The 13,005-nt window shown below is 33.7% G+C and overlaps 1 protein-coding gene across 2 annotated transcripts in view; it reads right to left on the minus strand.

The window, feature by feature from the left end:
* The window catches only part of PPFIA2 (PPFI scaffold protein A2), a 472,833-nt gene that overhangs the window by 75,074 nt on the left and 384,754 nt on the right, over positions 1 to 13,005 (minus strand). For both annotated transcript variants that reach the window (XM_089920005.1, XM_089920006.1), the window contains 5 exons: positions 12,665 to 12,800; positions 10,728 to 10,948; positions 8,061 to 8,298; positions 3,934 to 3,963; positions 513 to 643 (listed from right to left, as the gene is read on the minus strand). In XM_089920005.1, the coding sequence (XP_089776131.1) occupies positions 513 to 643; positions 3,934 to 3,963; positions 8,061 to 8,298; positions 10,728 to 10,948; positions 12,665 to 12,800 (756 nt within the window). The remainder of the gene's footprint in view (positions 1 to 512; positions 644 to 3,933; positions 3,964 to 8,060; positions 8,299 to 10,727; positions 10,949 to 12,664; positions 12,801 to 13,005) is intronic.

The raw sequence follows: 13,005 nt of genomic DNA on the forward strand, positions 1-13,005 counted from the left end.
TATTTCGGCAAATGTGTTTTTTTTTTTTTCTTCTCTAAGGAGGAGCTGTTATAGCTGGCACTTGCAGCACCAATAGGGTGATTTACATACCTGTCTGTTAAAAGTAATCGGGGTACAAGCATGGACTTTTCAGACCTTAATTATCCTTATGCTAGAAGCCAGATTTATAGTCTTGTATTAGAATCCTTTAGTTTTTTGTAACTATTCTAATAAGTCCTTCCTGTAGTCTGACTCCATTTTAATAGGAAATATCCACTAAAAGTAGAAAATCTATTCTCATAAATATTGGCTAGTAACAAGACCATAAACATACAGTTAAATTTAAAACTGAAAATTTGATCTCAGAATGAAAATTTGTTTTTTTCACAAGTGACATTGTGGAGAGGGAGCAGAATTATAGCTTAAATCAAAAATTTTATATAAATTTTTAAGTAGTCTGTTTGATACTGAAAGAAGGAGGAATATTTTTGGAAAGAGAACATACAATGTGCAGTGTGCTGGGAGAGTCATACCTTCGGGCATCATTGTGGTAGGAAGAAGGGAGGGTGTGAGTCATCCTGACGGCTCTAGGGGTAGGGGGAGGAGAAGTTTCACATTTAATTGTTGCTTTATCCTCCCGACCATCTTCTTCTACCACTGCAATCTAGAAGCAAAAACATACGTCAGATGAACTTTTTCTAAATTTCAACTGAAACTGATGAAAATGGAGAATCAATAAAGCAAGGCTATTTGAGTAATTCTAGTATAAAAGCAGAACAAGAAACTTGGGGCATATAGGTATTACATATATAAATTCACATTATTAAAGAGTATGAATTTCATAACTATTTAAAAATTAAGACACTCCAGTTAACACACACACACACAGACACAGAAATAGACTCACTACACAAATATATTATTTAAGAGTAAGTAAACACCATAGATCAATATCCAGGGACTATGAAACAGCTATCTTGGAATCCATTTGAATATATCAGAATGTAAAAGCTTTATAAAAAGTTATTGAACACATATTTGAGCTAATTCATTAAAATATGCATAGTTAGGTTATTATAACATGGACATTTTTAAGTGGGAGATTTTTGAAGTGAGAAGTTGGCAAAATATAACTGTATCAGATAAAGTGTTTTAAATTAGGCTATTTAAATGTGTTCCCAGATGTTTCAAAAAAGAGTTGCAGTTTATAAGAAAAAAGCTTTCTTTTTAAAGTGAGAATAATAAAAGGTAAGAACAGAATTTCTGCAAATTTTTTCATTTCATTACCTCTCATGGGAAAATTGACAAAGGCATACAGAGCACCATAAGCAGATGGGATGGAAGGGATTTCCTTAAAGAATTTAGTTCAGAGTCCAGAACAATTCAGGATACCATAAATTTTGTCAGAGATATATAGAACTGTAAGAGTTTTCAAAAATCAACTTAATTGTACAATAAAGATATTTTTAAAAACAATGCTGCATTTTTTCATAGCACCATTGTGCATTAAAACATATATATATATAGAGAGAGAGAGAGAGAGAGAGACAGAGAGAGAGAGACAGAGAGAGAGAGAGAGAGAGAGAGAGAGAAAGACAGATTGTAGAAAGCATAGCTAAAAGATATACGGTTCTAGAAGTTCTGTTGAAGAAATTTCTCAATATGGCTATAACAAAATGTTTAAAGCTGTGTTCTCATCTTTTGTCTATACCATGTCTTGCTAGTTTCTACATTAAGCTATTATGCATAAGTGTGTTATATATGATAAAGACTATGTGTTGGAGAAACTTAATGAAATTGTTTGTCTGGGCTCTTGTCATTTAAGCCTAGGTTACTTTTAACAGCTTAGGCAGTCATCTTAATAAGATCTCCTCTCTCCATTTCAACGAGCACAGTGCCACCAGAAGAACTGCTTTCAGGAACTGCTTTCAGCATGATGTCAACACTATGGAAAACCCTTTCTAAACTCACATCTCATCTAAACTCATAAAGCATATTTCTAAACTCTTCCTAATACGTACTTAAGTTTTCACAATTCCATTATCTAACCATGATTGTTTTCCACAATTGTTTCTGTGAAGCCTGATTACTTCTGTTTCAGATGTTTTCCTGAAACACACTCATAAAATGCCCTCCTCTCTCCACATGGCAGGTCAAACTAGGCCAACTTTACCAAAATATCAGCTCTTAAAAACATCATACACAAACCATTTCTCTGAATAACACTTAGAACTCACACTATATAAACAAAGTGGAGGAGAAAAGCTTCATAATCAGTGATGGATTTGAATCTTGGTTTCTCTTATTGGTTGAATGACATGTGCTAATTACTTATCTACTCTAAGACTAAATTTCCTCATCAATAAAATAGAAGTGATAATACTTAGTTTAATTTGTCCTTTTGATGTACAAATTAAATCATGCATATTAACTCCTTACCCTGATATATATATATATATATATATATATATATATATATATATATATATATATATATATATATATAAAACAAATTTTAACTTGTGGTTTTCTTTCTTATGACCTACCTTTCTTACCAATCATCTCTTTACTCCCTGAATTCCCTGAGGCTATATTTCTGCATGGGACCTTCCTTTATGATCTTGTTTTCCTTACACACACTGAAATTCTTTTACATCATCTGCTCAGATTTCTTCCTTTATTCCCAGTATAATCCTTTTAAGTGGTGGAAGAAGTCAAAGAAAAATAGTAATAACATTATGCATGGTAAATTTGACAGCTGAGAACTAACTGGTAGTGTACAGGAGACGATGCTAAAAGAAGATAGACAATGGAAAATAAAAAGAAATTCAATCAATCTAAGGCCATGTAAGCATAGTATGGATTCCCTTAATTTAAAAAAAGTTCCCTGGTTCCAGAATTATTTGGGCATAGGCTGACTACCACATCTTGAAGATGCTGAAAATAGATTGATGTACTGGATAGTAGGTTGAACCTTTGAAATTTGTCCCATCTGATATCCTGTGAGTCTGAGCTCTGCCATTCTCAGTCATCTAACAAGTTGTCATTTTGTGAATCAGAACTGTAGTGCATTTTGTTTCCTATACCAATATTTATTCTCTTGACTTCATTCCAAGCAGTAAAGTAGTATATTAATTCTATTTTTATATTTTCTGTATTTGTGATGCTCTAGTATCTGAGACCATGCTGAGAATGCCCATCGCAGGGCTAGCTAATTCCTAGAGATAGGTAACTATGTTCCTGGAGTGTGTCTTCCATATGCAAACAAATCATCTTCATCAGTACCTCAGATCCTCTTCTCTATCTGGCTCTTACATTCCAGGAGGCACTATTCCTCTGCCTTAATCATCCCTGGCCAGGTATCTGACAACTAGAGAGAGCCCCTAGACCCTACAGCCCACTGAAATTGTTCAAACTAGCCAATCTTAAACCTGCTTACCCTGCCTTTCCATTCCTACAAAAACCACAATAAACATTCCTTCCCATGCTTTCCTCTCACTCTTTCTGACTGCTGACCTGGTGCTTCCCATTGACCCGGCATAGTGAAGCAGGTCCCTTGCTCTTGGGAAGTAGAAGCAAGAAGCTATCACTTATTGGCAATTGTTTCTTGATTTGTTGGTCTTATGTATCTGAATAATGGTAAAACCTATATTTTAACACAAGCATCATTGTTGTTCTAGATATCGACAGTAAACTATCTAATTCTACCAAGAGAGATCTAAAAATTCTGTGGGAAATCGGGATATTTTAGTCCCCACAGTCTAATCATTACCCTAGAAAGCATAAACAATTTTATTTTGAGACATTTGCTCTTATGATCATATTTAAACAATTCAAAAACACTTAAATACTTTTAATATTTTTAATAAAATGCTTCAGTTAGAAGAAATATAATTTTAAATCTCAGAAAAAACAATGTTCAGTTAGTAATCAGATCAAAGAAGTGTACAGTACCTTTCTCCGATGTTTCCTTAGATCACTTGGCTGTGATTGGCAGTAATAAAAGCGACATAAAACAGAACCAATTAATGATTACCATTTGACCATGTCACAAGTTAAATAGTATCTATAATTTAACTACCTTTTTTTTGTTTTCATTCCATTCTTTTCAAAATAAATGTCTTTTAACCATTATAAAAGCATTCCTCCAGGGAACTATTTTAGAGAGGAAACTTCCTAGATGGCATGTTGCAGGGGACAGGTCTTCATGATGGGATCATGTGTATATACGTAAAACATGAGACATGAGACATGGACCTTAGGGAATATGAAGCACATATGGAGTGAGCTAGCCAGAAGTAAATATGAGACTATATCCTCCCGAGAAAATATAGATGGGAGTGAAGAAGACTATGTGTAAATGAAGATTCAATGCACATATATGTAGTTTATAAACACTCCCTTTTGTCTCATCTACACAGGGCTTTGGACCTTCTCAGGGCGGATATGCTGTTCCTATGTGATCTCAAACTTCCTGGCGTCCTAACAAACTTTCCATCTCCAAATACCAAAAGCTCTGGCCTCAGTATATCATATTTCTGGGGCTGCAGTTTTCCTGTCAGTGCTCTTTTAGAGAATTTTTAAAAAATAGTTATTTATTTATGATCCTAGATAAAACTTATTCACTTAATATTTGTTAATTTTTCTTATGTAAGTAAAACATTTTACTAAACTATTCCATTATACTTTACATTTTTGTTGCTATTGAAAAATGGGTTGATTTACCTCATTCAAAATTCAAATTAGATATCGCTAACATGTTATTTATGCCTATGGATTTGTGGTGAGGTAAAAGTAAATACAAATAGGCTTTATTATCAGGACAAATAATAATGTTTGCAAAACATATAAACATATACAATATGAATGAATACAATGTCTTTTCAATCTCTGTCCCTAAAATTTCAAATTTTGCTCTGAATATTCAAACATGAATTATATGCAACAAAATTATTTTTTCTCCAATATTTTCTACAGGTAAAAGAAAACCTTCCTGTCTTTCACTATAACAATAACGAATTTGACGACAAAGTTTTGTTAGGTGATAAAGACTTTCTGGGTTTTATTTTTTGTTTTTCTGAGTCAGATATTAAACATTTAAAATATTTTTTTTTACCCTCAGGAAATGCTCTAAATATCTGTGTTTTTTTTGAACTAGGTGTCTCTTATTTATTTATTTATTTATTTGGTTGCACCGTGTCTCTTAGTTGCAGCAGGCAGTCTCCTTAGTTGCAGGAGGCGGGCTCCCTAGTTGTGGCATGTGAACTCTTAGCTGCGGCATGCATGTGGGATCTAGTTCCCTGAGCAGGGATCGAACCCGGGGCCCCCTGCATTGGGAGCGTGGAGTCTTGACCACTGCACCACCAGGGAAGTCCCTCTAAATATCTTTTAAGTACTCTAATTATAGTATAATAATGCTGATTTACCACTGATTTATTTATAACTAACTGCTCAAGAAAATGCATGAAAGCAGTGGCATCCTATTCATACATACATAAACATTATGTCTAAATGGCTATGAATATATTATTTTATTATTATAAAAATAATAACACTGTCAAGGGTTATAATGCTAATATATAATGAAAATATTTAAAAGGGCAAAATACTAGGTTGCAAAAATATAAGGAAATAATAGCAACACAGAAATAACCAAAGTTTTCTTAATTTGAATGCCAACTAAATTATGCTCTGTGGGCCAATATTCTTACCGTAGCTTTGATAATAAATAGGTCATCAATTACATATGGATAAACTAAGCCAGAGACAATATCATTTTTAGTTAATAAAATCAGATGGACAGTTCCTAGATTTCTAAAATAAGCAGATCATAATGTAGATCAGTATATTGGGTTAGTTTATCTTAGTACATTGGCTAAAAGTTTGTGCTGTATCTAGCTGGGATCAGCTCTGATTAGCTGGCCTTTGTTTGGACTTGCCATGGTCTGTGCTATCTACTTTAAAATATCTTTAATATCAAGTCCGGAAATAAGCAAAGAATAGTAAACTCAATGGCCTAAGGAGGTAAGTATTTCCTTTCAAAAATTTTTTTTTCATCATTTCTCGTTTATACAGATTTACTTGCAAGTTCCATAATTGTAAAGAGTTTGGATATGGGAAATATTGCCTCACCATATAAACGGTTTTCTGTATCAATTCTTAGTCGCAAAGTTAAAGAAAAAGATATCTAAACTGACAGACATAACAGAAATTTTATGAAGATAAAATTTTAAAACTTATTTACTTATAAGGTAGTTTTCCCCTTGGGGTGACAGTATCATATATATACATACACACATACATATGCACATATGTGTGCATTTATATAAATTAATTCTAATGAAAATAATCTTTACAGGTTTTTTTTTTGCCACAATACACATTGTTGCAACATAGTTATTTAAAGATACCACTTAGAAATTGAGTTAAACTTCTTTGTTCAGATATTATACACACCCATATACACAGAGAGATGCAGGCATTGTGACACTTTTTATAGAAGTTTCACAGCCTTCTGACCAGAAACAGTATATACACTTAATATTCTTCTGTCATATTATTAATTTCTCCTCCATTTGTTACATTTGTGCTAGATTTTTGCAGTATACAAACTATTATTTGACCTATTTGCATTTTACTTAATCTCTATCCCCAAACTTTATATATTTATTTTATTTTTTAATTTTATTTTATTTATTTTTTTTTTTGCGGTACGCGGATCTCTCATTGTTGTGGCCTCTCCCGTTGCGGAGCACAGGCTCTGGACACGCAAGCTCAGCGGCCATGGCTCACGGGCCTAGCTGCTCCGCGGCATGTGGGATCTTCCCGGACCGGGGCATGAACCCGTGTCCCCTGCATCGGCAGGCGGACTCTCAACCACTGTGCCACCAGGGAAGCCCCAAACTTTTATTTTTAATTGGAATTTTATTGTTTTAATAACATAGTTTTAATATTCATTATACAAAACATAGAATTTTACCTCCATAAAGAGTTCAGAATATTTAAATCTTCATTATTGTTGTCATTTCAACATATTCCCAGGTAATCACAGAAAAAAAAAAAAAGAACAGTATATGCTTTTGAGTTAGCAAATCTGAAAAAAAATCCAGCTCCTCTTTACAAGCTGTGTTGAACAAGGACAATTTACCCATACTCTCAACATTTCAGTTACTTTCGCTCGAGATAATAACATTTTCAAATGTTATCACGAGAATCAAGTGGCTAAACATCATGACATTCAGTAGTCATTCCACCTAACATTATTTTTAGCAAGGAGTACTTTGATTTTTTTCTCTCTTATGTTAAGGGTACTTCCTAATTTAGGTTTCCAACTTTTAATCCCAAAAGAAGATACATGGAATAAAGAATTAAAGAATAAAGAAGGGTGAAAATGTTGATATGAATTATAAAACTCAGTTGGGAAACTGCTGCTATTGTTGATGGCTCTTCTTTTAAAATTATATTATGTATATTATAAAATTATAACATTCTATGTTGGTGTATTGAAGTGATTATAATAAATAATTTTTGAAACTTATTGTGTTAAAAATAACCCACCCAGGGCTTCCCTGGTGGCGCAGTGGTTGAGAGTCTGCCTGCCGATTCAGGGGACACGGGTTCGTGCCCTGGTCCGGGAAGATCCCACATGCCGTGGAGCGGCTGGGCCCGTGAGCCATGGCCGCTGAGCCTGCGCGTCCGGAGCCTGTGCTCCGCAACGGGAGAGGCCACAACAGTGAGAGGCCCGTGTACCGCAAAAACAAAACAAAACAAAACAAAAAACCCACCCAGTCTCAATCATCAAGGTATCATCAGTAAAAATGAATTTAATGGTTTAAGTCATTCAGATTTCTGATGTGATATTTAGATTTCTGCTCTTCCATTTACTTATTATGTGACCTTGGGAAAGTTACACCTGTGTAGGCTTCGTTTCCTCACTTCATAGTGGGATTAATATTTGTATCTACCACATAGGTTTGTTGAGAAAAAAAATAAAACACACAGAAAGTCTTTAGACTAGAATAGATTTCAGCTAATGCATCAGTAATTCTAATGGAAGCAAAGGTTCTCTGGACACATCATACCAGTGTCATGACTCCCATCCGATCCATTTCCCTGGCAGGACTTCGAGGGGTGAGCTTTGGTGTTGAGTGTCCACTGGGGGGAGATGAACTGGCCAGCGAAGAAGCTGTAACCGAGGCAGTGATGGAGGTACCTGGGTGGACCCTTGCTAAATTCAGGCCTTCCAGACTCACACTAGCCACTCTATTCTCAATTTCTTCAGCACGTAACTCTGTAGATTCTTTTTCTTCCTGAATTAGTCTGAAAGATACAGTTTATTTTTGATACATTTTATGCTGTTATAATGTTAATCGGAATTCACTAAATAAATAAATAAATAACTTTGTGAACATTTTATATCAAATCTAATATTTTCTTTTTTCCCTAGGCAATATAACTTTCAATAAATTCCAGAGATTTCCTGGCTGAAAATTAGAAAATCTTTCTTTTCAAATGATACATAATTCCTCCCAACTTTCATTTTGACCCCATTTCTATACTACCACCTGTTAAAACTCTTTTAAAACCTTGAGTGCCTAGTTAATTTCTGCCACTAATCCTAATCTTACATTTGTACTCAGGAATGAATATATGAGACTTTTAGAAACCCAAATCTCAACAAAGTCATTGAGTCTTATCTCCTATCCAATGAAAAAGTATAACTGATAGAATTCTCAATAAATGGTCATTCATAATTATAATTTGGCCAAATAAAATCCTGACTTAGCCAAGTTGCCTTTACATAAGCACCAAGCAATTTAATAATGTAGATATGAGAGACAGATAGTGAAAAGTTTTTAAAAAATACTGTTGCTATAAATGCTTTTGAGAAGACAAAACACTATTACTCTTTCTTTAAATAGGGAGAAGTTTCAAGAATATGCATACATTATTTATTACAAAGACACAAAGAATAAAGAACTTTAGCTGGGTTGCTTCAAGATCCTATTTAAGTTGAATCTACACACATTTTGCATATTGATATAATAAAACTGGGTACCAGTATAGTTTGTTTGCAAAATGGAGTTAGAAACCACCTCTCCTGAGATATTTTCCTCTTAACTACAAATGGCTTATTGTGATTTCCTATGATATAACCTTTAACTTCAAGGTTATGATCACTGCAAAGTTTTCTTTTTATGTATTTACTTTGGAAAAGTTTGGCAGTTTCTTACGAAACGTAACATACTTTTACCATATAAGCCAGTAACTGTGTTCCTTCATATTTACCCAAAGGATTTCAAAGCTTATGTCCACACAAAACCCTGCACACAGATGTTTAGAACTTTATCCATAATTGTCCAAACTTGGAAACAACGAAGATATCCTTCAGTAGGTGAATGGATAAATAACTGGTACATATATACAGTGGAACAATATTCAGTGCTAAAATGCAATGAGCTATCAAGCCATGAAAAGACATGGAGGAACAATAAATGCATGTGACAAAATGAAATAAACCAATCTGAAGAGGGTACATATTGTATGATTCCAAATATATGACACTCTGGAAAAGGCAACTATGGAGACAGTAAAAAGATCAGTGTTTTCCGGGGGTTGGGTCGGGGAGAGGGATGAATAGGCAGAGCACAGCGAATTTTGGGGACAGTGAAAATACTATGTCTGTATGATATCATAATGATAGATACACATTATTATACATTTTCCGAACAACTAAGAGTGAACCACAATGTAAACTATGTATTTGAATAATATGATGTGTCAATGTAAGTTCATCAGTTGTAACAAATGTACCACTCTGGTTAAGGATGTTGATAATGGGGGAGGCTATGCATGTGTGGGGCTGGGGGTATATGGGAAACCATTGTACTTTTCCCTTGATTTTGCTGTGAATCTTAAACTTCTCTAAAAAATAAATCAATACAATTACTGAGGCAAATTTACTCTTAATTTTAATTTTTCACTTACACAAAGAATATGAATTCTGTTACTTTGAAGTTTATTTTCATGGTGCATGTTTTTTTAACATCTTTATTGGAGTATAATTGCTTTACAATGTTGTGTTAGTTTCTGCTGTATAACAAAGTGAATTCATGGTGCATTTTAACTTCACCCAAAGATCAGAATCCGAAAGGAAGGTTTAATCAAGTAACACAGTACATTATTAATGTTCAAACACATTCCAATGGAAAAACTGCCTCCTCTTCAAAAAGGAAAAAGAAAAAGAAATTTTGTACTTTCAAATGATTGGTGGTAAATGATTCCAGAAAAACCTTCTGGTGAGAGGCAATATGGTTCTGCTATACAAAAAATTGTAGTTTTAAACTCTAGGTATTCTATTAATTGTAAAGGAGAGTAAAACTTAGAGGAACTAGTTGAGTAAGAGATAGATTGAAGTTTAATCAAACAAAAAATCCAATGCCACCCAGATTTTCAGTTTATTTGGAAAACTCATCAAAGATTTCACCTTTACCTAATTCTTTTATATTGCTCTAATATCATCATTAATCTGTATATTTTTCATATATGTTTCTTACAAAAGCTGTCCTAATTTTATTCCAGGAATTTGTGAAAATGCACATTCTTATTCAGTAGGTGTGAAGCGAGGTCTGAGATACTGCAGTTCTAATAAGCTTTATTGGTGATGCCAATGTTTCTGATCTGATGATCACATTTTTAGAATCAAGGTCTTCTAATCACTTGAGACCATCAGAAATCATTGAACTCACCTGATTTCTTTGTTGATAGCATCCAATTGTTCCTGAAGCATCATGGCTAGGGTCTGGGCATCAGAATGACCACTTGGAGAGAGAAGATCCATTGAGCTAAAAATCGTTTCTCTATCATCATCATCAATGTCAGACATTTCTGTGTCACTTTCAAAAGGGTGGCTGCTTAGCACTCCAATCTGTTGAGTTCTATTCCATTCATGATCCCCAAGAGATTTCACCTAGATGGTAAAGGAACAATTACAGTATTTATCATGCTGCTCATTTTCAAAGCATTATTCTGAAAATAAAAACTAAAAACATACATGTTTTTATAGCTTACTTGACAAAGGTAGAACTGATTATTAATATTTTAATTTATCATTTCAATAAAATAGTTCCTTGGTACTTAAATAATGGTAGGTACTAATTTTCAGCATAAATATCAATATTTTAATAGAAATAAAAATGATAAACTTCTGCATGATTTTTAGTTCAACCCCAATTCAAGGCAGCAATTACTTTAAAGCATCTATGTTTGCAACATTTTAACTTGCTTTCAAATATAACAATCTCTATTCACTTGTACTTCAGCATTTTCATCTCTTATACTAATTAGGCTGAGGGCACGAATATTACCACTCAATAAATTACACAAGAATTCTCTCTCCAACATTCTAAGAAAGTATTAATAAAAATATTGTGCAGAGGTTTAATTTCATCTCCAGTGCTCTGGTCACTTAAATGCCTCACTGATTTCTTTAAACCCAAGGCATACTACAATAATTTACATGACTATGTTTTTAAAATGAATATAATAAATCCTCCATGTGAACAAAAGTCTTGAGTAACCAACAGACCAGTGCTTTTCAAGCTGTGGTCTGAAGGTAGGAGATGGCTGAAAGTAAGAGAGCAGTCCTAGATTTTCTGCTTTTAAAAAAATTGTTTTTCATTTTTGTGATGATGTAAAATGATTTTTGGGGGGACCACAAGATACTGCCCTGAGTAGTTACTTCAGATTTGAGGACCTGAGTAAGTACTTGTGTTACAAATTGTTTTGGTACTAAGTAGCACTAATTTATTTACCACATAAAACTGAGAAAAGAACTGAGATGGATTTATTTATTCTTCGTTTGCTCATTTATTTATTTATCCATTCATTAGATATTGAATACCTACTACAAGGGACTAACTTATACATGACATGTAGTTGCCAGCTAAAAAATCAAAGGATGTCAAGAGCCTTGTATAAATAAGGACAAGTAGGTTATATAGTATTTTGGACACATAAAAGAGGTTGAGGAAAACAAACTATACTTAGGGCACACAGGAACTATATATTACTTCTCTATAAAATGCAACTATATACTTACTCAACATATACAGCCTACAGATTTTAAGTTATTGACTGAATGAAAGACTGGCACTGCAGCTTATAATGAACAGTTTTCTATAAACACTTTCAACAGTCTGTGTACATTTTCCTCAAAGTGTTATTAAAACAGTAATTATTATTAAAATATGTAATTTTAATTAACAATATAAGTGCCATTGCTTAAATGCCCAAGCAAACTAAAAGCCCATTTGTTTGGCAATATGGCATAATAGATAAAAGTGTGGAATTTGAAATCACACGAATACAGGCTCAAGTTTTGTCTCTATCACTTTAATGGCTGTGTAAGTCTGAACACTTAAAATTTCTCAGCTTCAATATCTTCACATCTGAAATTAGTATAAAATAGTACTCAATTTACAATGTTATGTGTATAAATACTTGGGACATACTTGGTTCAACTTTTGGTACGTCGTAGGGGTTACACGTTAGTTATAGTTTTAAAAATATGTTATATATCACACCTGAAATTAATAACAATGAATCCTCTCAGTATTAAAATACTATCCAAAGTGGAAGAGTGCATTTACTTAAACCATCAAAGACTTGAGATAAAAAGTTTAACCTTTGGCTCATCTCTCCTCACACCCATGCGGCCTCTCCTTGGTCTTCTTATTACTTTAGTTGTTCTGTAATCAGACTGGCTGTCCACTAGGGATCCAACAGAATACCGCAGCTCAGCTGAGGTGTCTAGATGAGTTCTGGAAACAAGGAAAACATAAAATATGCTCAATCTCAAAACTTAAACTTTACCAGCAAATCACTATCCACTGCTTAATTGGCAGTAAAGCACAAATCCTCAAAGGAAGAAACAAAAAAACTTCAAGGAAGAAAATAAGTGTTGAAGTGTTGTAACTCTCAGAGGTCTCTTCGGAGGCTTATGTCGGAAACCCCAGTCTCAGCTTC

The sequence above is a fragment of the Delphinapterus leucas genome, chromosome 11 (assembly GCF_059928025.1).
Source record: "Delphinapterus leucas isolate spDelLeu-1000000601 "Yukka" chromosome 11, BTC_Dleu_Yukka2, whole genome shotgun sequence".
NCBI lineage: Eukaryota > Metazoa > Chordata > Mammalia > Artiodactyla > Monodontidae > Delphinapterus > Delphinapterus leucas.